This window comes from Biomphalaria glabrata, chromosome 12, assembly GCF_947242115.1.
Source record: "Biomphalaria glabrata chromosome 12, xgBioGlab47.1, whole genome shotgun sequence".
Taxonomy (NCBI): Eukaryota; Metazoa; Mollusca; class Gastropoda; family Planorbidae; genus Biomphalaria; species Biomphalaria glabrata.
Window position 1 is genome coordinate 4,697,566 of NC_074722.1, and position 25,294 is coordinate 4,722,859.

The 25,294-nt window shown below is 34.9% G+C and overlaps 1 protein-coding gene across 1 annotated transcript; it reads left to right on the forward strand.

Moving 5' to 3' along the window:
* Positions 1–266: 266 nt before the first annotated feature.
* On the forward strand, positions 267–25,029 carry LOC106068107 (flotillin-2-like). Its single transcript, XM_013227410.2, has 9 exons — positions 267–423; positions 12,487–12,568; positions 13,702–13,916; positions 14,402–14,634; positions 15,345–15,464; positions 16,287–16,501; positions 16,934–17,117; positions 18,041–18,184; positions 20,710–25,029. Exons 1-9 carry the CDS (start codon positions 375–377, stop codon positions 20,743–20,745), a joined length of 1,278 nt encoding a protein of 425 aa, XP_013082864.2. The 5' UTR covers positions 267–374; the 3' UTR covers positions 20,746–25,029.
* Positions 25,030–25,294: the final 265 nt, after the last annotated feature.

Sequence of the window (25,294 nt, forward strand, 5' to 3'; positions counted from 1 at the left end):
TAACATTGCACAGATGTAAAATTTCATAGACTTTTCTCATTTTCTTTTATAACATGGGTTACGTAATTCTAATGCCAATGCATTTTTTGATGCTCTTAGCGTTCATAACGATAATATTTTTATATAATTTATTAAACAAATATTATGCTAATCGTGTTTTTATTAGTTGAATCTAAAATTATTACATCAAATATTATTTTGCTCGATAATGTAGGCCCTATTCATTCCGATGTGTCTATTATGATGATCTCTGAACAGACAAAAAGCAATCGATAAAATAGTCGCTTACATCTCGTACAAACGAGATTTAGGGGGCTTGTCAGGGTTGTTTATAATCTGCTGGAATTTGTTTCTTTGAAATATCCGTACTTGAAATGGGTAATATTCATACTACTGGACCCAATGAGGCATTAGTTATTTCAGGTGAGAAATTATCAAATGTATCAGTTTCAGATTTCAAAAGATGCTTATTTGTTTTACAGCAAAGACTTTCTTGGTACCACTTTCTTTTCCCCACTCACTGAGACTCACTCTACTCTCTCAGTCTCTGTCTTGACTCGTCTTGTTGACTCGAGTCTTAAACTAAGTTAAAGTTACTCTTACTCAACTTAGTTTAATAATAATAATAATAATCTTTATTATCCGTAAGGAAATTTGTCTTACAATTTGTGCATTACACCAAACATTATAACTATAAGAAACCAAAGTGTACATTCACACCAGACTCACTCATAATTTACATGTGACAAAATTTGGCAATTTCCGCAATGAGCGTCAATATTTACAAACTGCAACTGTTGCCAGATTGGCTTGGTTGGTTACCGATAAATTAGATATATACCACTCAAACCAAAAAATAAAATAAAATGAGTTCTCTTTTGTTGCCAACTATAAAATATAGTTCTGAAAAAGTTCGATAGCGTTTGAAAATGTAGATCTATTTTATTTAAACAACCCATACATTTACTAGATCTAGTGCAAATTATAGAGCAAATGTAGATTATTTCTAGATCTTTTTTTTTGTAATGATTTTTTAGTCTATACTCTTAAGAATTAATATGTCTTAATAAAATGTTATGGATCTGTCTTTGTGTTTTGTTTTTCTTATTTCTGTTATATGTTGATGCATTATTTCATTAGCACGTACTGGTATGTTTATTATTAAAATTGGATTTTTTTTTTGACAAGAGTACAGTATAGAAGACTTGCGCCAACAGTTACTGGCACAAAAATCAATAGTTTCAGATAGATGTTGATAAGACTTATAGGCTAGTAGGCCAATTTAGATTTCAACTTTATTTAATTTAAATCGTAATCAAAATATTACTAAATAGATCTATTTAAAATGTAATCATTAGTCCATATATAGATCTAGATGGTATTTAAATTGGGTTTTTTCTTTCACACAAACACACACACACACACAAATCTAAACCTAGTATGATAGATCTATACATTTTTTTATTGATCTATGCCCACTACTGTATGTAAGGGGCAAACTTGGAGATGTCTGACATGGCTAAACACATGTGCCCCATTCTGCTGTTAGAGGTTAGCATGGGCTCAATTAAGGGGCACTGATGAAACCCATGTGGGGCCAGTAAGAGGGGTGATCATTGAGGGGCCTGAAAGTGCTTAATTTATGGGCACCATCTGGGGAACAAACATTGACCCAAAACAGGTGCCCTTAGGGTTGAGCTTGGGCTCAGATAGTGGCACAGATTGAGAAAGCTGAAAGAGCTGTAACTCATGGGCTCTATTTGGGGGATGAAAATTGGCCCAAACAATAGGGGTCCTTAAGGGTGAGTTTGGGCTCAGATAGGGTCCCAGATGAATTCAGGATAAAAGCCATGCGGGGCCAGTAAGAGGGGCGAACATTGAGGGTTAAACACATGGGACCCATTTAGCGATTAATGTTAGATTAAAAGGGTGCCCTGAAAGGTGAGCCTTGGCTCAGATAGGGGGGTCGGATGAATTTCGGATAAAACCAAGTAAGAGCGTCGAACATTGAGGGGCCTGCGAGGGCTAAAAACATGGCCCCCATTTTGGATCATCGTTGTTCAAATGGGGGTCCTTAAAGGGCGATTGTGGGCACTATCATGGGGCCCAGATGGAGCCCTAGTGGAGCCAGTAAGGAGCAAACTTCAAGGGGTCTCAAAGGGCTAAACACAATGGCCCTAATCGAAGGCATACGTTGACCCAAGCAGGCCCTTAGGAGTGAGCTTGGGCTCAGGGGGCCCAGATGAAACCCTTTTAGGGACAGTAAGGGGGCAAACATTGAGAAGCCTAAAAGTGCTATAACTCATGGGCTCCATTTGGGGGATGAAAATTGGCCCAAAAAACAGGGGTCCTAAATGGTGAGTCTGTGCTCAGTTAGGGGGCCCAATGAAGGCCTGATAAAACCGGTGGGGACAGTAAGAGGGGCGAACATTGAGGGGTCTGAAAGGGCTAAACACATGTGACCCATATAGGGATTAATATTGGTCCAAAAGGGTGCCATTAGGGGTGAACTTGGGGTCGGGGGACCCAGATGAAACCCTCATAGGGGCAAATATTGAGAAGCCTGAAAAGGCTACAACTCATGGGCTGCATTTGGGGGGTGAAAATTGACCCAAACAACAGGGGTCCTAAATGGTGAGTCTGGGCTTAGTAGCTCAGTTAGGGGGCCCAGATAAATTCCGGTTAAAACCCATGAGGGGCCAGTAAGAGGGGCAAACATTGAAGTCCTGACAAAACTGAAGTGGGGACAGTAAGAGGGGCGAACATTGAGGGGTCTGAAAGGGCTAAACACATGTGACCCATTTAGGGATTAATGTTGGCCCGAAAGGGTGCCTTTAGAGGTAAGCCTGGGCTCAGTAAGTTGGCCCAGATGAATTCCTGATAAACAGACATGGGGCCATTAACAGGGGAAAACATTGAGGGGCCTGAAAGGGCTAAAGACATGGGCCCTATTTCGGGGGTTGATCGTCGCTCAAATGGGGGCCCTTAAAGAGTGATTCTGGGCACAATCAGGGGGCAAAGATAAAGCCCTAGTGGAGGCCAGTAAGGGACAAACTTTAAGGGGCCTGAAAGGGCTAAACACAATGGCCCCAATTCATTGGCGGATCCAGGGGGGGAGGTAGGAGCAATCGCCCCCCCCCCCTCAGCTCCCCCACCCCTTCGGGAACGAATTTTAGTAAAGAAATCACACAATCTGTGTACGAATTTATTAGTTATGTTAATAATATATACTAATTAATTATTTTTCAACCTGCTTCTAGATTATTTCGCCCCCCCCCCCATTTAGTATGTTGGCCAATCTGGTGGGATGGGGAGTTGGCGATGGCATAAACTTTCGATCTGGGGGGGGGGGCGTTCTAATTTATTTGTAGAAATCACAGCTTGGTAACAGAATCAATTAAATATCTATATAATTAAAATTAAAACACCGATCTTTATATTATGTCGTTCCCCTGTTAGCCGATTGGGTGGGGTGGGGCGAAGACATCCTTTTTTTTAAAGTCTAAGCCCACTAGAGACGTTTGCGAGGCGTTAACTTGATTTGCGACCTTACCGCGCCATTAGCTTTATGACGTTCAATCTTTCTAAGGCTTTTTGTCGTACTTCTTACAAATGATCAGACATAACCAGCTTAGGATCCAGGGCCGTGGGTCCGATTCAAGCGTGGTCCCATCAATTTTTAGATTTATGGCTGCTTGGTGGATGTCTTTTCCCAATGTGAATAGGGTCTGAACTGGGGTTTTTTAGTACAATTTATTTCCATTTTCCACATACGGGTAAAGAACGAAATCGTGACGAGGTCACGTTGGATTTCCGCCTTGAGAGCTGCAGCGGATATCCCGGTCTGCCAGATTAGCAGGTCATCAGCGAAGAGCAGAGATCAACATTTCAATCGTTCTATCAAATCGTTTATATAGACTAAGAAAAGCGTACATGATAATGATGAGCCCTGCGGTAAACCTTGCTCAAGTATTCTTTTGCGAGACACGCTAGATCCGTACGTAGCGCGACTGGACTGTCCTGTCTGTTAGGAAGTTTTTTAGTCACCGATACATATTTGAGCATACTCCGAGGTTCATTCATTTTAGCAATAATCCTTGTCTCCAAACTCTGTCATAGGCTTAAGATCTAAAAATACTGACAGTGTCAATTCGCCCTTGCGTCTTACCGTACCTCTCGGGAAACCGTCAGCTACTGACTGCATAAACACCATCGCTTGATCATTTGCACTTTTATGTTGCCTGAACCCGCCCTGTTCAGGTGCGATGATTTTGCTTTCTTCCAAGTACCACATGAGTCTTCTGTTTATCACTCTTGCAGCTATTTTCTCTACAAACGATGTTAGGGCCCCCCTAACTGAGCCCAGACTTATCCCTTAGGGCCCCCATGAGGATTCTATCAGGGCTTCATCTGGGCCCGTAACTGAGCCCAGACTTATCCCTAAGGGCCCCCATTTGGACTAATGTTCATCCCCCAGATGGGCCCCAAATGGGTTTCATAAGGGGATTTTCTGGGCCCCCTGACTGAGCCCAGATTCAGCCCTAAGGGCGCCCGTTTGGGCCAATGTTCAACCTCCAAATGGTGCCCATGTGGTTAGTCCTTACAGGCCCGTCAACGTTTGTCCTATACTAGCCTCATTAGGTTTCCATCAGGGCTTCATCAGGGCCCCCTGATTGCGCCCGTTTGGGCCAACGTTCATCCCCCAAATGAGGCCCATGTGTATAGCCCTTTTACGCCCCTCAGTGTTTGTCCCACAATGGCTCTATGAGGGTTCCAATAGGGTTTCATCTGGGCCCCATAACTGATCCCAGACTCAGCCCTAAGGACGCCCATTTGGGCCAATGTTCATCCCCCAAGTGGGGCCCATGTGGTTAGCCCTTACAGGCCCATCAACGTTTGCCCTATACTAGCCCAATTAGGTTTCCATCGGGGCTTCATCTGGGCCCCCTGATTGCGCCTGTTTGGGCCAACTTTCATCCCCCAAATGAGGCCCATGTGTATAGCCCTTTCAGGCCCCTAACTGTTTGCCCCCCAATGGCTCTTGGAGTGTTCCAATAAGGCTTCATCTGGGCACCTGAATTGAGACCAGACTCAGCCATAAGGGCCCCCATTTGGTCGAATGCTCACCTCCCTTTCAGGTCCCTCAATGTGAGCCCTACACTAGCTCTATGAAGGTTCCATCAGGGCTTCTCTGGGCCCCCAAACTGAGCCTAGACTCAGCCCTAAGGATTCCCATTTGGGCTAATGTTCGCCTCCTAAATGGGGCCCATGTGTTCAGCCCTTTCAGGCCCCTAAATGTTAGCCCCACACTGACTCCATGAGGGTTCCATCAGGGCTTCATCTTAGCCCCCAAACTGAGACCAGACTCAGCCCTTAGGGCCCTCATTTGGGGCAATGTTCATCCCCAAATGGGGCCCATGTAGTTAGCCCTTTCATGCCTCTTAACATTTGCCCCATAATAGCCCCATTAGGGTTTCTATCTGGGCTTTATCTGGGCCCCTTCATTGTGCCTAGACTCGATCTTTAAGGGCCATGTTTGGGCTTTCATTAATTGCCCCCAAAGGGCCAATTATCTTTCGCCCTGTTGGGGGCCCACAAGTCCTTCCCCTTACAGGCTTCGCAAGGGTTTCACAAAGGGATTTTCTGGGCCCCCTGACTGAGCCCAGACTCAGCCCTATAGGCGCCTGTTTGGGCCAATGTTCCTCCCCCAAATGGGGCCCATGTGGTTAGTATGAGCTGGACCAGTTGGGGCCCTTACAAGGCCCAAAACCTTTGCTACAAAAAAACAGGGATCCACTCATCCAGCGTTAAAAAAAAAACGATGCTAAATATTGTCTATTGAGATTTTAATAGGCCCGAAGTCTAAAAGAAATATGATCACAATAATAATGTCCGTTTCAAGTAAATGTTGACAGCACCATAGGTGAAATAAAAATATAATGTCGTATTTTACTTATTTCAACATTATTCTAGACAGACATATTAAGAAATGTTGCAGTAGTCCTAGATTTATTTAAATACAATATTGATCTCAACATTATTTTATTTAAATGGTAATCAAAATATTACTAAATAGATCTATTTAAAATTTAATCATTAATCTCTATATAGACCAAGATGAAGGTATATTTAAATTCAGTTCTTATCACACACACACTAACACACACACACAATCTACACCTATTATCTAGTCATAGTCTATATCAAATACTGCTCTCTTACATCTGTCTAAAATAATGTTTTTCCTCATCTAGATCAACTACTGTACCGGTATGTAATTATTATACTTATAATTTAATGTTGACTTCATTAACATTTGACTAGATAGACGTCCCGGTATGTGTACAGCTATTTAAATTCAATATTAATCTCAACTTTAACTTAGAAATATTACATGTTGACAGCACATTAAATTTTAATCCAAAAATTCTGCCCCTAGACCTAGTCTATATCAAATACAAATGCCACATCTAAATCCACTATTTTTTCTGCAATCATTGTAATCAAGGTATAATTAATAAGAATATATTTATTAATTATATAATAATATACTATTCTCTCCTCCCCCTATTCAAAACTACTGCTAGTAATAGTGTATATTCTTAGTTGTTTATTCAATCTACATAGCTATCCGTATTTACGGTCGGTATTTTATATAGGTCTGTGAGCTCTATTATTTCTATTAGTTTATTTTCTCTCTCTTCCTATCCGTGATTGAAGTCGGTATTTAAAAAACAACTAGGTTATTCCCCCTTTTGATAATGCTTTTGGTCTTGATCCTGCTCCTTGACAACGCAGAAAAAATGGCCAGGAGTGTAAATACCGACGCTCAATGCGGATATTGCCCAAAATTTATACCAGACCTCAGATTGTTCTTATAATTTATTTAATGATTTGATTGCCAGGGGAACAAAAGAGTGTTTGTGTCTGTTTCTGTTTGTCTTTGCTATCGGTGTCTTGTATCTCTTTTGTGATGGTAAAATCACAAAATCCTGACACAAAGGGGGATTCTTTATTTCGGAATTTCGAGGATCTTCTTAGCTTTTTTATAGATGTTTGTCTCAAACAACTGCCCAAATTGGCCAAATGGGGTTTGTTTTTTGCCAAACTTACTGACTTGAAGTTGTCGTTGATGACTTGAAGTTGTCGTTGACAGACACTCAGTCACCAGTGTCTGACTGTCACTCTTACTCTTACGTCGTGAGTGATCTAATCTAGACTTAGACTAGATCTAGAATCTAGATCTACTCTCTGAGGCTTTCAGACTCAGTATGATACTTTATGATAGTCTAGATCTTTTTAATGATTTTACTGATGATAATCCGTCATCGTGATGACTGTTGACTTGTGACGTTGTGTTGCTTCTCACATTCAAGAATCAAATCAATTCAACCATTCATTTTCATAATAGAATCTAGAATAATTTCTAGATGATCTAGATCTACTAGATATTAGATCTATCTAGACTCTACTCTACATTTATTTTAGATCTACATCATCTATGATCTGATCTACTTTTTTTTTTTCTAAATAAATCTGATCTGATTCTAATTCTAAGGTATGATAGAATATAATATAGGAAAGGGATATATTGATAATGAGTTAATGAGTCTTTTTTTTTTATCTACTGACTACTCAACACCAAAGACAGCCACAGTACTTAGATCTAGTTGATTAGTCAGTCAGATTAGTAATAATTTAGATCTAAAGTAGAATTATATAATGCTTTTTTATGCATCCAAAACCCGAGACTACTGAAAAAGACACTAATATTATGAACTTGTATATGTTTAACCAATGAATGCTTATCTTTAATTGGTTAATTTTTTGTTTAGTTTTCCTCTAGAATGACCAGAAAATTTAATGTAAATTAAGGTCCAAGTGTGCTGGTAAAAAAAAATCCATGTATATATATATATATACCTCCAGATAAACACAGCAGGTTCAGATCTTAAAAGAAATTTGAATCATTGTTAATGTTGTTTGTTGTTCATAAAAATGTATGTTATAAAAGTGTTATAAAAGTAAGTTTTATAACATAATAACAACAGTATTGAACCAAAAAATAAAGCAATGTAGACAAAAGCAAAAGGGTATATATTTTTTGTTTAATCAAAGACTGGATGTATATACAGTGTAATTTAGCAGTTGTAGTTTTGTTCATATTATATAAAGATAACAGGGTGTTCTGAGAAAGTAAATTAATTTCCATATTTTTTTCACCAAACAGTGTAAAAAATCAGTGTAAAAATGTCTAACAAACTGTTTATTTCATTATAATAATAGTTGAAATTGAGTCAAATTATAAAAACATTTGTGAATGAAAGCAAAAAAAAAAAATATAGCAGGCTGCTGCCTCACTGGCACTGTGTCTTTGCACAGGTAACACTGTGTAATTGCTATGTGATGCCACATTAGAACATCTATAGTTATTTTTTATTGTCAGTATAGTTATTTTTTATTGTCAAATAGAAGAAAAGAAAGTTGTTTTTTTTTCCCTATGTTAAACCTTCTCTGAACTAGAACATATATATATATATATTATTTTAAATTTTTCCTACAGTCGTGTGTTCGGATTAGTAAGTATACTCTGACTTGACAGTCTAGACCAGCTTATATATATATGCTTAACAATGCAAAATAAAATATGAAAATTGTGTTATAACTATTTAAAAAGTTTCTTTCCCTTTTCATTTGTTGCTTAAAACTGTCCCGGAGCCTACTGAGAAAACCTAAAGGTCCTCAAAGACTAAAGGGGCCATGAGCCAATTTTTTTCATCTTGAGGGGCATCATCGATAAAAGTTTAAGAAACAGTGATCTAGAGAATCTAGATTTGATTTTTTTAAAAATCTAGTTCTAGAGCATCTAGATTATGTTCTAGAATCTAAATAGATTCTACTATGCAACAGCTCACAGCGCTAGGTATATCTACACTTAACACTAAGTACTGGCATCTTAAAGTAAATCTAGTCACTAGAGTTTGGACATGGAAATGAAAAGCACCGATCTGAAAGGAAAGATTTGTTAAAGCAGGCCAGGGCTCTCTATGAACTGTTGTGCCAATAGATATGTGTAACTAGAGTCTAGTAACTCTTTATGGTCACTTAAGTTTGAGTAGTGTACCCATAGTGTCATGATTGTGTGATTGATTGGCTTGTGACCATCTTCATTTTTATCATGACTAGAATAAAGGAACCACTTTTAGACCTTGCAATCTATGTAGATAGTTGAACGCTCATCTATTTGTAAGGCTAACAGTTAAACAGACATGAGGCCTGCGCAATGACAAACATTTACTTCCCTATCACATGCCAGGTACCGATTAGGGTTGGGTTGACTCAGTGGTGGAGGCGCAGTGGCTGAGCGGTAAAGTGCTTGGCCTCTGAACCATGGGTCCCAGGTTCCAATCCTTCTGAGGACAGAGATTTTTACTTTTGGGATCTTCAGGGCGCCTCTGAGTCTACCCAGTTCTCTGACATTAGTTGGGGAAAAATAAAGACGGTTGGTTGTTGTGCTAGCCATGGCACCTGCGTTAATCTTTGGACGCAGAAACAGATGGTCTTTACATCATCTGCCCATATATCACTAGGACTGAAAGGGGAACTTTTGACTCTGTGATCCTAAAACTCTGGAAGCTCAAAACTCCAATATTCACTGGGATTTGCTCATATACAACTAGAAAGAAATGAGAAGGCTGACACACTCGCCAAGATTGGGAGAACTAACTCGCAAATAAACTCTGCACTCTATCCATAAGAATTGAAGAAATTAATTGTAAATAAAATAAATGAGAAATGGACGAGCTCTCATCCAAATCACAAGAAAGATGACGCTTACTATAAGCTATCCCTATCCCGACAAGACCAACGTCTAATCTTTCGACTCAGGACTGGACACAACAGAATGCGACAACACATGTACCGGAAGCTCAAAATTGGAACCAGTGAAATCTGCCCATGTGGAGTATCACCAGAGAATGCCGACCACTTCCTCCAAAATTGCCCTCTTTACCAAGAGGCCTGTATAAGATACTGGCCCCAAAACACCCCAATAGAAAGAAAGCTATATGGAGAGCTCCCTGATTTGGAAACCACTGCACAGTTCATCTCAAGAATTGGTCTAGTGATCTGAACACTCCAACATAACAATGAGAACGAAGAAGAAGAAGACTGGGATTTGAACTTGAGACTCCTTGGTTTGAAAGCCAAGCTCTTGACAACTCTGCCACCATGCCCCATGACTGGAATAGAAAATAGATAAGAAATAGTTTGTTCCCAGGTCTAATTAGAGTAATGAGTCATTCACTATAGAGTTTAGATCCAGATTATAATAGATCTATATTTCAATGAATCTTAAATGTAGATCTAAATTTAAGCCTTTTCTGAATTGAAAAGGTGGATGTCACTTGTATAGCTGTATATTTAGTAGCTACTAAAGGATGCTTCCTATTAAATGAAAATTTATATATTATTTTAAAAGTTCCCTTTTTTTTTCTATCAAGCTCATTAATTGTGGTTCAGCTTTAGTAAAAGTAAAATGTTAAATTGATTTCAGTTGATATATTTTGGTTAATGGTTATATAACTCAACAGGATGCATCCTATTTAAATGAAAATTTATATAATATTATTTTAAAAGTTCCCTTTTTTTTTCTATCAAGCTCATTAATTGTGGTTCAGCTTTAGTAAAAGTAAAATGTTAAATTGATTTCAGTTGATATATATATATATATAACTCAACTGTTACTCAAATCCTCTTACTGTACTTGAGCCTATTTTTCATGACATTACCTATCATGTTTCACTTATGACATATGGATTTTCCACTACTAGCTCATGATTAAATTAAATAGTGTTGCACTTCAGTATCCTTTGATAGAAAGTATTTTACGACTGAGGAAATTGTAGGCTGTGGCTGTAAATATTGATCTAGTATTGAGCATGTTTTATATTTCTTTTATTTTAAAAATTTTTTTAGTGAAAGCTTATTAAATGATATCAACGTACTCTGTCTAGGTGACATGTTTTTTTTTCTCAAATTGAAACTTTGCACAATTATTCATTTTCTGTGACAACAAATGAATCTAATTAAAAAAAACAACAACTAACCAATTAATTAATCAATTAGTCATAATAAATTAATTTTGTTTTATACAGAAATGAGATGGGAGAGATAAGCATTGTATAGAGAATTGAGTCGCTCACTAACGATTTAAAACTAACTATAAAACCTTCTATTTTTATAAGTACTTGAATAGCTCAGTGGTAAACCTTTCAGCATTTCACATTATATTATTCTGATTAGAATTCAGGCTCAAGCTTTTTTTTTTTAAAATAACTTTGGAAAAAGCAGCATGGATAGCTTCTCCTAGCTATGCACCCCTCACTGCCCACTGGTCCACCAAAGTGATTGCTATAAGCATGAAAGTTGTGCTTAAAAAAAATATCTAATAAAAATATTTCCAATTTCACAAATGTATTATTGTGAGTCTAGATACTAGATGTATTAAAAATAAATTACATGATAGATTCAAAATAATTGATGCATAGCACTCAGTATAAGTTGGGCTTTTTTTTTTAATTATTTTTATTTTTTTTACTTTTTCTCAATAGAATTGTTATTGGTGTGAAATGACAAAATAAAAACATAATTAACAGAGAACATAACATATACTTATTATAGAAGAAAAGCCATTCATACAAGTGATGTCAATCAGTAGAAAAACACCTTGTGAGCACACCAGTACACTGTAAAGTAGAATAATAACTTCATTCAAATGTGAAGTATTGATACAAGAATTATATGAAATAACAAATAAATCAAATATATAATTGTTTTTCAAACAAAAGAAAAAAACTGTAATCATATTTTTTTACCAGATTACAGTATATTATTTGATTTTACATTTTTTTACATTGAGAGAAACCGAAAGGCTAAGTAACAAAAGCTATCATTTATTATGAGAAAAAAAAATTCTCCTTAATATGATGGTAAGTCAAGAATGTTGGGATTGTGTGGTCGAGTCAGTGTTGTTAAAACTTCATAAAATTTTCCCTTCCGAAAAATGTCAGATCATCACATTTACTGTAGTCTCTGTGGCCCCGAAACGTTCAATGCTTCTCCTAATATACTCTCCCCCAATCTATGTTGTTACCATGCTAGAACCATCTAAGCTATTTTTAGCACATATGGAAATTTCCTAATGTTGTCTTAGTTTCAAGGTAACTTGTAAACAATTGTCCAGTACTTGCTGTGCAATTACTCTATTTTCTTGAAATAACCTAGTGACAATCCAACAATTCTTTATTTCTTCCCCTTATCTTGACACGTACATTATGTGACATGTTGATCTGCCTTAAAACAAATGCTATACTTTATGAATGCCCAGTTGAAGTATAGAGCTGTCTGAGCTACACAAAGTTATCACTGCTTGACCAGAAATGCTTTTGTTCAAAATGTATTTTTTTCACCTTATTTTTATTTCAGGTGGCTGCTGTGGGGCTGAAGCAAGGAAATACATCATTGGAGGATGGGGTTGGGCCTGGTGGTTTGTCACTGACACTCAATAGTAAGTTGCCAAGTATTTCTGTTTAAATTTCTTTTTTTTATACATTCCTTCAGAAGTGAAGATTATTAGGTCCTAGCCAAGACCTCTTGCAGGATTGCATGGGATAGAAACAGGCAGAGTTTGAACACAGGATTATTGATGACAGTCTGAAGTGCATATCACACTACACAGGCAGCCATAATTTACATATAATAATAAATAGACATGATAAATTGGTTTAAGTGTGATTATTAGGGATTAATTAAATCTTAATTAAATCTTCTTGACTAGTTTTATATAATTTTGCACAAATTGAAAAAGAAAAGTTTTTAATAGTTTTTTTTTCCGTCTGTGATATTACAATATTAATATTAATTTGCTGGCTAGAGAATTATTTAGCTGCCAGCTTTATTTACTACTTTAGATAACGGAAAATGAAGTCTGGCTATGAAAAAAAAAAGACACACCTATTGCTTGAATTCGCTTTATCTTTAGGTTTCACAATTAAGATAATAGTTTTAACATTTTTCTTTTTAAAACCATATGTTATTGGGTGAAAGTTAAGTAGTAAAGCTCCCCTTTTAGACGTTGTGATCTATGGGGCAGATGATGTAAAGGTCATCTGCTTCTGTGGCCCACAGTTAACAAGGGTTTTCATGTGGCCAGCACAACGACCAACCGCCTTTACTTTTCCTCAACTAATGTGTGGACTCGGAGGCGCCCTCAGAAATTCAAAATCCCTGTCTTCACCAGGATTCGAATATGGAATCCTCGGTTGGGAAGCCAAGCGCTTACCACTCAGCCACTGTGCCTCCTATGTTATGGGGTATGGTGGACTAATGCCATTTCTGAATCAAAGGTTGGACTTAATAATCTCAGTGAAGGTTGTATTTTAATGGGTCATTTGTGAGTTTCTAAGCTCCAATAGGTACAAGACAATTTTGGGTTAGTAAAGGTGATTGGTCACTTTGTTGGTCATATGAAACACTCCTTAGAAGTTCACATAGTAACAGGTGAACAGTACACCAACTGCCCCATGTACTAAGTCTCAAAAGGAACTTGTCTATATGCTAACATTGTTTTATTTTCAATTTGTTTAAAATTGTAAATGTTTGAAAGTCTCTTAACAAAAAATGCCTGGTTTGTTTATTTAGTATTTCTCTGGAAGTGATGACATTAAATCCACAATGTGAAAGTGTTGAGACCTCCGAGGGTGTTCCTGTAACGGTCACTGGCGTAGCTCAGTGTAAGATCATGCGTTCACCAGATATTTTGAAGAAAGCTTGTGAGCAGTTCTTGGGAAAGTCCCCTCAGCACATTGAGCATGTAATCCTTCAGACCTTGGAAGGTCATCTAAGGGCTATTCTTGGTCAGTTCTGACATTTTTACCAGTAATTTAGTCTATTGTTTTTTACTTTATGTATATAAACTTTGCCTGTGATTTGAAGATGTTAAAATTATTTACCAAAGATAAATTACATAGAATTTAAACTCCTTCACCTTCTTCTATCTCTTAGTCTGTTGGACCATTGGGGCACCACGCAAGATCTGTCGACCGTCTTTCTCCATTATTCTCTGTCTTTTGCCTTGGATAGAACCTATATCGATGGCAGGCCTGTCCATTCTTTTATGTTGTCTTCCCATCGCTTTCTCTGTCTGCCTCTTCTTCTTTTTCTTGGTACTGTACCCTGAAGGAGGGTCTTTGCGAGTGCCAGAGATCTTGTACTATGGCCATAGAGTTTTAGTTTGCGTTTTTTTTTTTTACAATAGTTAGCAAGTCTAAAGTAATTAAGTACTACATGTATTCAATAAATAGTAATCAAGTCTTGCTAATAACAAAGGCTTGTTCTATAGGTACTCTAAGTGTTGAGGCAATTTACCAAGACAGAGACCAGTTTGCACAGCTGGTCAGAGAGGTAGCAGCCCCAGATGTGGGTAAGATGGGCATAGAGATTCTTAGCTTCACTATTAAGGACATCTTTGACAAGGTGGAGTACTTGTCTTCTCTGGGCCGGGCTCAGACTGCCAATGTTAAAAAAGATGCTGACATTGGTGTAGCCGAGGCCAATCGAGATGCTGGGATTAGGGTATGTTAGCTAAATTGCATAAATTCATAATTTAAAATTTTAAAATATGGTCTGTTTTGTACAAGTCAATTTGTGGGTGAATGGTTTCACTCACTCCCCTTGATTTAACCTGTAGTTGAATATGCACAGCGCCTTCTAATGCTTTGACGAATCTGATGGTATAAATTGAGGATGTCTCAAATGAGATTGCAGATGAATATTGGTTAAATTATTGTTGATGTTTACTTGTCATAAGAAGTTAATAACATTTCTAGTTTAGAACTACGCTAGGTGTTTAATTTACTTGGATGGTTTGGTCAAACAGAATATTTAGAATATACTATCTGATTCTAATAGTTTGGACAATTATTTTATGGTCTTTTTCTCTGGGCATTTTAAAAATATTTTTCTTTAACCAATAACACCTATTATGGTATGATGTGTTGTTTACTGTATCAGGGATGTTAGGGTGCTAGCTAAAGTTTTTTAAAAACTTTCCTATAAGAAAAGCTCATTATGTCTCCTTCAAAATGAAAACAGGAGTCTGGCAACTTTTTTTATTATTATTATTTTTAAATTTTTGAAACGATTTATATATTGTTTTAAACCTAATCCTTTTTTTTTTTTCAATTTGTATATATTTTATTTACATTTATGTTTTTTAAATATTTTTTATAGATATTTCTAAATTTCTACACTACAGTTATCTCTCGATTTTTCAACTCCCTTAGGAAGCCGAGTGTGAGAAACTAAGAATGGATACTAAATACAAAGCTGATGCCATCATTGCTGATGCTGCTAGAGAATACCAGATGCAGAAATCTAATTTTGATATGGAAGTCAATGCTAGGGTAAAGTTTCAATATTTATGCCACTTAGATTTTGTAGTGTATTATTATTGAAAAAAAGAAAAGAGCCTAAGGAAAAGTAATTTCAAATTTTTATTGAGAGAAAAAAAGATAAGCTTTAAGGCAAAAAAATAAATACTTCTACTTGTACTTTCTTTTTTAAATGTGAAGGAAATGTTAATGTCACAATGTTTCTGCCATGATTGAATTTGGAGTGTTGGGCAGGGAAGTTTGAATTGCACACTTCACTCTCCCATACAGCATTTAAAAACTAAAGTGAATCATTCATTTGACTTTTCACTGACAAATCATTTTTTCATTGATGTAGAAACAAAGACTAAAAAACTACAATGTTTAAATTAAATCCAATTACTTTACACAAATGAAAATATGCAGAATTGACTTCTGAACCGATGGGTCTTGGGTTTGATTCTCTATGAATGCTGGGAACTTTGTGATTTTTAGGATGCTTCCGAGTCCACCCAACTTAAATGGGTACCTGACATTAGTTGGGAATAGTAAAGGCAGTTGGTTGTGCCTCTACCCTTGGCCATAGAAACATATGACCCTTACATCATCTGCCCTATAGATCACAAAGTCTGAAATGGATACTTTACTTACTTGTATGTGTTGAAGTGTAGCACAGAATGATAAGCCCTGTGACTTTGCCGTTCCCTGATAATCTAAGCAATTTTTGAAAAGATAACTATTTTGCTTGAATACCTTTTTTAAAATTTGAATTATCCAGATAATATTTTTAAGAATTATTCTAATAGTTTGATTTTATACAGTCCATTTATTATTTTTGACTCTGTGTACCACTAGAAAGCTGAATCTGAACTGGCTTATGAGCTTCAGGCCGCCAAAGAAAAGCAAAAGATAAGAAGTGAGGAAATGGAAATTGAAGTCGTGGAGCGAAGAAAACAGATTGATGTTGAGGAGAAAGAAATTTTGAGAAAAGAGAAAGAATTGATAGCCACTGTGAAGCGCCCAGCTGAAGCACAGGCTTACAAGATGGGTCAAGTAGCTGAAGGACAGAGGTCAGTAAATGACATTGAGCCAGACATAATAGTTTATTCTGACATCACAAAGTTTTGATAAACTTACAACTGACCTTTTTTCCTCAGTATATCTATATTTTAGAGCCACAGTTGAGCTTGCTTTTGACTCAACCATTATTTCATTCAAAGTATATCTCTATTATAAATAGTTTTATTTGAAAAAGTCCTAACAATTTCTACCAAACTTAGTTTGAATGTATTAAAATTTATCTTTTCTATTGTTTTTTTTTTCATATATTGACTTTCATGTGAAATATTATATCTAATATTTTTATTTTTGTAGCCTAATAGTACATGTGTTCAACATTTATTATAAATGTTAATTTAAATCTGATGAAAAAACAACACTTGTTTTCTAACATATAATAACTATATATAAGAATAATTTAAACGTTAGTTATCCATTTACAGGACTCAGACTGTAGAGGCAGCACGTGCTGAAGCTGAAAAGATTCGGTTGATTGGTGCGGCAGAAGCAGCATCCATTGAAGCCATCGGCAAAGCAGAGGCCGAAAGGATGAGACTCAAAGCTGCAGCATACAAACAATATGGAGATGCTGCCATGTTGCACTTGGTCATGGAAACTCTGCCGAAGGTAGGTGTTTGTCATATTTGGTCACTTGTTTCATGCAATCTTGACTTGGCTGGTGCATAGCGGAAACACATTTGCTCACCCAGCACATCCAAACTAATCAACACACAAGATTATTTTCTTGCAGCGAAAATGTATTTGTTGCCTTAAAATTTGTTCATGAAAATTTAGAAATGGTGTAACCACTTTGACCCATTTGTTTTGCCTTTTACACATTTTGAACACCATTCTTATCAATAAAAGCCAGATTTTCTAGAAAAAAGATTATTCTATAAATAAAATTAAATTTCCTTAGTTATCTATTACAAGAAGTTTAACTTTGCCATTACTGACAGTTGGTATTTGGTCAATTACAGTGATACCATTCACTTTTTATAGCACCTGTGGTTGGCAACAGTAAAGTTCAATTTAGCATCCTTGACCTAGTTTATCATGACAATCTTCAACAAAGGATTTTCTTTTCTTCTAAGTTAAACATTTTAAAATCTCCAATAAAGGGTGTTCTTTTCTTTTTTTCTTCATTCTCATTTTACATGTCGGAGGGTTCAGATCAATAATCCTATATCTGAGATGAACCGCACAGTGGTTTCCAGATCAGGCAGTTCTCCGTATAGTTTTTGTTCTTTAGGAGGATTTTAGGGCCTTGTTCAGGCTTCTTGATATAGTATGCAGCTTTGAAGGACATTGTCAGCATTCTCTGGTGATGCTCCAAAAGGGCAGGTTTTGTTAGTCCCAACTTTTAGCTTTCTTTTCTTCTAAGTTAAAAGTTTTAAAAAGTGTGAAGATACCTTCTTTGAAAATGCTATAACTAGAGAGGGTATGTCTTAATAGGTCAGATGTTGGCATTTAGTATGTGTAATGAATGAATGAATTATAAACACTTTTTTTTATCTTTTGTTACCTGATTGCTCTTTTACTATTCTTAGATTGCCGCTGAAGTCTCTGCTCCTTTGTCCAAGACAGATGAGATAGTTCTTCTTGGGGAGGACCGTGTAACAGGTGAAGTAAGCAGGCTGGTGAGCCAACTGCCACCTGCTGTCCAAGCTCTGACAGGGGTAGATTTGACCAAGGTAACTTTACCATTTGTAACTAAATAAGTTGACCTCCTGAGCTCAACAAGCAGTCATGCCAGCTGATGCCAGTGACAACACATTTTTTTTTCAATGCAGCCATTTATTTTAATTATACATTATCAAGTATACATTTGTTTTAATTATACATTATCAAGTATACATTTGTTTAATATAGAAATAGCATGTGCAATACTGTTTATTTTATAGGTTCTATTTTTTTTTTTTGGAATAATATTTTGTGTGCAATGGTGTTTTAAAATTTACATCAGTCAATTCATATTGTATATTTTGTTCATTTCAAATGAATCTACCACTAGATATTGTTCTGTTAACTTGTCTAATTGATGAATCAGTAGAAATATGATTTTTTGATGTGTGGTCAAAGCAGACAGGATGATCACTTTAGGTTAAATGTTGACTGAATCCATTTACTGTTTCACTGTACCCCTGTAGTCATAATAATAGTGTTTATTAACTGTTGTAGTGTGTGTTGTAAAACCCTTGACCTACTTCTTGATGTTGTAATCAAACTAGGAACGGTTTTGAAACTTTGTGTCAGCAAAAGATGGAGTCTTTGCTTTTGTTTTATCTGTCTTTAAGTAATGTATACAAGATCAATTTAAAGTCCATATTAATTGTTTGATGAAATTGTTTCACACTTACAAGTTTAGTACAGCTGCTTGATAATGTACTCTTTCTGGTACAGAGAGGAAGCATCAATAATTCATGAACATGAAGAAATTGTAACTGTACACATGTATGGTCCACGTTTATATCAAAAGTTAAAAATGTATGAGCATCTTCCTCTATCAAGAACTAGCAAAAGGCAAACTTTATAGCAACTTATGCCATCCAAACATATTTACTTTTTCAGTAGTTTGCTCTATTTGATATGTATTGGTGGTGGCTGCTTGGTCATGTGGTATTCATTTCAGACTGTAGTGGTGATGGTTCTGTAGAGTTAAAACCCTGCTCACTTCATTTTTCTGCTGTCCTGCAGGAGGTTTGGGCTAGGAGTAATAATCTTCATTTCTAAACAAATGTTTGAATATTATAAAACAATAAAAACAATAGGTAGTCAAAGGGTTTTATAATTGATTATAATCAATTAAATTCATTTCTTACAACAGTAATAGTTAATTGTTGAATGAAGTATCTAAAAACGTCTTGGCATTTGACCTCAGGAAATGTGTCCATGTTGCAAAAAAAAAGATATTCCCGCAAGTTAATTGTCTTATACAAGTCTTTTTTTTTCTCTTGGTACTCGTGCCACATATAGCCTTACTTTGGTTTTTTAAACTCAGTTCTCTTCTGGTATGGTTTGTTTGTGTTTATTGAACAGATTACCTCAGTACTTGTAAAGATATGATTGTTAGGATGCAGAGACTAAGACTTGATGTTTATAGTTTTATAATGGTGAATGTATTGAAATCCGAATATCCTGGTTGTCCTTTTGATCATCATTCTTGATTCTTTCAACTTTATTATTGTGCAATGCATTGTTCATTCTAGAAAAAAAATATGTTTGATTGCTGATAACAATCCTCATTAAAAAAAAAAAGAACTTCTGCATTATCTTCATTTTGACCTTAGAATTGATTGCTAGGCATTTGAGGTTGTTTTCTGTAGACTTGTTTACTAAGGGATTCCTTATAAAAATCATTTTGTTAGCTAGGCTATTGATCAATATTGTCTGAGGCCTTAGGATCTTGCCATGAGAAGAACAATTAATATAGTTTTGACTCCTGCAATTTATTAGCAAACCATTTTATTATGTATCAGTAATGTAGAGCTTATTGTATGTCTTACAAAATGACAATTTTAAATGGCTGATAATCTCATTACCTACACATTGTAGTTGGCAGTCTTATTTATATTCTTGGCATAGCTCAGATTTCAGAGTTCAATGTTTATTGTTGATTATAAATTACTTTGTTCTGGTCATAGAGTGTGGCCTTGAGATACTGGATTAACTTATGTTATTGACACACTGATCAGTAGTTAAATGCTTTATATAGTGATATATGAACATTGATTGTAAAAGTTTCATGTTTTGATTCCCTTACAAGACTTTGTCATATTCTGCAAACAAGAAAAAAAAAAACATTCATCCCCTTAAATATTCTTACCCTTAGAGTAAGATTCAACCAAGTCCCACCGATCATTGGTTTGTAAGTTCCACAGTCTTGATCTGTTAGTTAGATCACTAGTTTAGCTTATGTGTGCTCAATGTATGTTTTCAGACTAATGAATCATTTTTATATTCTATTAAACAGCTGTGACATCTTGACTAAAGCACAAAAAAAAAAAAGAATTAAAGCAATTAGAATTAATTGTTTATACCTATCATTATGTATATTTTTGAATGTTTGAAAATGATCCGAGTATGATCAGTAAAAATACATTGTGCACTAGAAGAACAAAAAAGTTTTTGAAAATGTAAGGCTTTTTGAGATCTCCAATGATCTTTTGTGCATTTTTTTTTCAAAAGATCAACATTAACAAAATACTTTTTCCTTTAGGTACTTGGCAAAATCCCTGGTGCTCTTCAAGCTTAAGAAATGCAGCCAAATATCAATGAGTTGCCTTTGTGTCATTTAGGGTAATGAGGATTTCAAATATTTTGTTTTCTAAAATATATGTACACTGCGGAATAGGAAAGGGAAACCATTTGAAATGTATAGTTAAAAGCATAATTTTAAATTGCAACAATAATTCCTAAAAAAAAAAATCTTTAAAATAAATTAAAATTTTTATACAGAATCAAAAATAATTTGTAGGAATTTTATTTTTTAAATTTCCTTGTTGTTAATTAAAAATATTCAAAATAGATTTCAAAATCACTTTCTTTTAAATTGCAAGAACATTAAAAAAAGAAATTATTTCAATTGAAGAAAGTTGTCACTGTATTATGTGAAACATTATATTTATTTCATTTTTTGTTTGTTTTTTTTTTGTTTTGTTTTAATCACTATCCTTATATAGTCACATAAAATGCTGTTTTCACCTTAAAATATGTTATTGTGCCTAATTTTAAACGAACTTCTTTCTTTTCTTCATGTTTTCATTGAAACTATTCAAGCTTAACTTTTCTTTGCATATATAACCCTATCTTGTGGTAGAATAGAACATGTACTCTACACCTGTTAATAGTGTAAAACTATTAAGTTGTTGCTTTCTATAGAGCTTGGATACTCAACTTGATTAGAAGAGGAAAAATAATGGAAAAAAAAAATTCAATGAGCCAATGGCTAAAAACCTTGTCAATTAAGCTGCATTTAAAAAAAATAGCACTAATGAGTACTGATGTGTAACAATATACTTTTACATCGGTCATTGTATCTAAAATACAGTTATTGAAAATTTTAAACAAAAACATATAACGGCAAGTGCAATGAGAGTGACTAAATTAAGATTTAGAAATGTTGGGTATCCATTAGGATTTATAGTCTCTGGTTTCAAGTACACTATCTCACAGTTCTAATTGTTTCCCCTTTTTCCTTTTTTTTTTCCTCTCTTAATTGTCTGTGTCGTCCTGTGTTGCATTTGATGCGCTGCATATATTTTGACCCAATTTATAAAGCCATCATTTTAATATACAACAAAACGAAAACAATACCTCAGCCCAACATGTGATTCCACTCTAGCAATACAAATAAATATTTAGTACTGCAACTTCATATTTGAATGTATTATTTATCATTTCACAGCATACACTTGACTCAGAGGCATAGATAGGGTGGGGTAGGGAGGGGGAGAATTTTAAAAATCTCCCCAGGCCCCCACTTGAAGGGGGCTCCCAAATAAGTTTTTTTTACATTAAATATTATGCAAAATGCAAGGTCCACCAAAGAAGTTAAGCCCCCTGGGCCCCCTAATGATGGCAAATTCCAAGCTATGCCACTGGACTCGATATAAGAATGCATAATTTCACTTGACAAGACTTTGACTCAGCAGAACATTGCATTACTTCAGTTAACAATATAAACTTCTACCCAACATAAAAATCCTCTCTATATGTATACTTTCATTGTATTGCTATTATATTTTTTACTTTGGCTGTTATTACATGTATTTTTATTATTATCAGTGTTTATTACTTTTATATACGAACAAAAGTCTTATTTTAATAAAAACATAATGTTCATGTTATTCCTAGCCCAGAAAGTTCATCTTAATAAGTCTGTTTGATGATTTTTTTTTTATGATTCAAATATTGCTCATATTTTGTGTACTGAATATTACTTATATAAGATATTAATTAATTCGTTCTATAAAGTCTCTGTTGTATTACACAAGTTTTTTTGTTTTTTTTTTAAAATTATCTTATGTTTATTTCACCATGTATTAGGCTATTGCCACTGAAAACTGACAGTTAATTAGGTTCAGTAGTTTGAGATTGTCTTCATGTTTCATGTTGCCCAAGATTAACATGTGAGTTTATTTTCATCACTTTTGTTAAAAAATCATAATGATATTTTTTTATGTTTGTTATCAATATACATAGTGCATTTATTTTTTATTATCAACCATGTATATTGAAAGTGAACTATTTGTCAGCATGAATGCTACAGATTTTTTTTTCAACATTAGTTCTGGCATATGTTTTTTTTTTAAGTTAAATTAGTTTTTGGTATTATCATGATTCAACTAAGTGATGCAACAGTCACAGCATTACAGGACATTTAAATTAGCTGACATAATAATCAGTTATTATGTAATCATCTTAGAACTTCAAAGATCAACAATAGTTATCAAGAGCTTGTACTGACATCATATTTTCTTTGCTGAAGTGGTACTGTGACCATTTTATGGGATAACAGACTTGAACACATCGACATCATGTCATAGTAGAAAAAGGTTATTTTTATATGCACTAAATCAGTAATGCTCAAACTATGGCCACATCTGGCCCGTCAGAATGCTTGCTCACAGTACATAAAGCCACAGAAGCTCAGTTCCATTGGGCTTGACTATTTTTTTGAGGACATGCGTCTTGTGACACACATGTTGCAAATTTCTTTGACATAAAAAAAAAGGTTGACCACAACCGCACTAAATAGGTGACTGCATTCCATAAGTATATAAAGTATTTACAGAATACAATGTAGGGTTGAGCACTGTGTTTTTATTTACTAAGAAGCTCATTTTATAATCGGCAATGTTATAGCCCACATATTTTATAACTAACAATGTTGTAACCCATGTGATCAATAGGTTAAAGATTCACTGTCATAACAAGGATGGAATGATTTTTTTTAAATTAAAGTTTTTACTTGATTTTTACCATAGAACTTCTTCTTACTTGGATATTTGATGGTGTTGTGTGTTGCGCTCTTTTTCTTTGAATGGCAGCTTTAAGCTCTTAGTCTACACCCACTTTGTTCATCTATTTTATAAGTATACTGCAACTGTATGTCCTATTAGTTCCATTTCATAACCTCTTTGTCATGTTGTATTCATCCAATCACATCGTCAGATGGTGTCATGATAACTTATATTTGTATATATGTGTGCTCTTTTTAATAAGTAACCAATCAAAATGTATAATGTCATTACCTGTGCAATTCATTCTGGTTCACATCTATTTTTTTTTTTTTTATTACAATAAAATGGTTTCTAGATATCAGCAGGTACTAAGCATAACTTTGTATAAAACAGTTTAAAATATAAATTATGTTTCAAACTAATTGGCTGGAATATATTTTGACTTTTGATAGTCCAACACATCGGTAATCCTATGCGGTGCAGAGGTAAATATATGTATTTTTATAATGTAGGTAGGCTGAAATTGTAATTTAGTGCAGTATGTGAAAGCTGAAATCGTTTGTTTTGTATTTTTTTAGATCAATAAATTTTTCTCTTTCTTCTATTGTTTATTTTATACCATTGAATTGAAAGATAACATATTACATCATTAATAGAATTTTCTTGACATATATGGTTAAATTGTTTGAAGTAAAGCTAAACCTTTAATTTGGTAATCTGATACCGTCATGGCCCTGTAATAGTTCGACTATCAAGAGTCACTGTATTGTGTTTTAATTATTTTTTTTATTAGTTAAGGTTGTATGTTGTTGTTTTTTTTTGTTCAACCATTATGCCAAGAGGATTGTATCTTTGTATTGAACCTTTAATAATTTAAACATCTGAACTCATTCTATCAGTGCAAATATTTGTCTACACATTTTGATTGTAATATTTTCATCTTACATTAATTGTAATATTTTTGTTGCATTACATTTGATCTATCACATAGTTACCCCCCTTTTCAACCCTCTCATTTTCAATTAGGTCGTTAAAAAAAAAAATAAAGGACTTATGATTGTTTTGTGCCTTACTGTCTTGTGTGTGTGGTCCAACCATTGTAACTCACACAATTATGACAATACATAGAGCAGTTAGTAAACCCACACAAATTTTATCAGCAATGTTGTGTGGAAATGCATTAGTTAAAAAAAAAATTAATGGTACAAAATATTTTATTTTAACATTTCTTTTACACTATTGATTAATTCCACTTGCCTAAATTTTTTTTGTGTTATTTTGATTACTGGTACTTCGCTAGTCAAAACACACTTCAAACCCAGAACCATGTATGTGTTGTATTTCTATCAGTACATGTGTTGTTGTTTTTCTTTATGAGATGTAAGGGTATTATGGATGGTTGTATATCTAATCCTTGTATTCTCCCCCATGTCATTGTTTCATGTGATCAACTTGTAAAATATTTGGATTTTTTTTTTTTTCATTACTAGACATCAAGAGATATTCTTTTTTTTTTTTTTTAAATTTTATGATCAAGTTATTTAATTTTTGAAATAAATTTTAAGTAAAATAAACCCAACTTTTTACTTTCTTGAGTTTGGATTGAGTGTGAAACAAAAATCTGGTGTCTTATCTTATCTTATATAATACAGACATTACTTCAAAAAAGATGATTACGTCCTACGCGTCATGCATTTAGTCATGCATATTAACCAATGACTTAAACTCTGCCAAGTTACTGGTTTTCCTAGCTAGCTCAGGCAACCCATTCCATGCTCTAATAGCACTAGGGAAGAAGGAGTATTTGTACAAATTTGTCCTAGCATATGGGACGAGGAA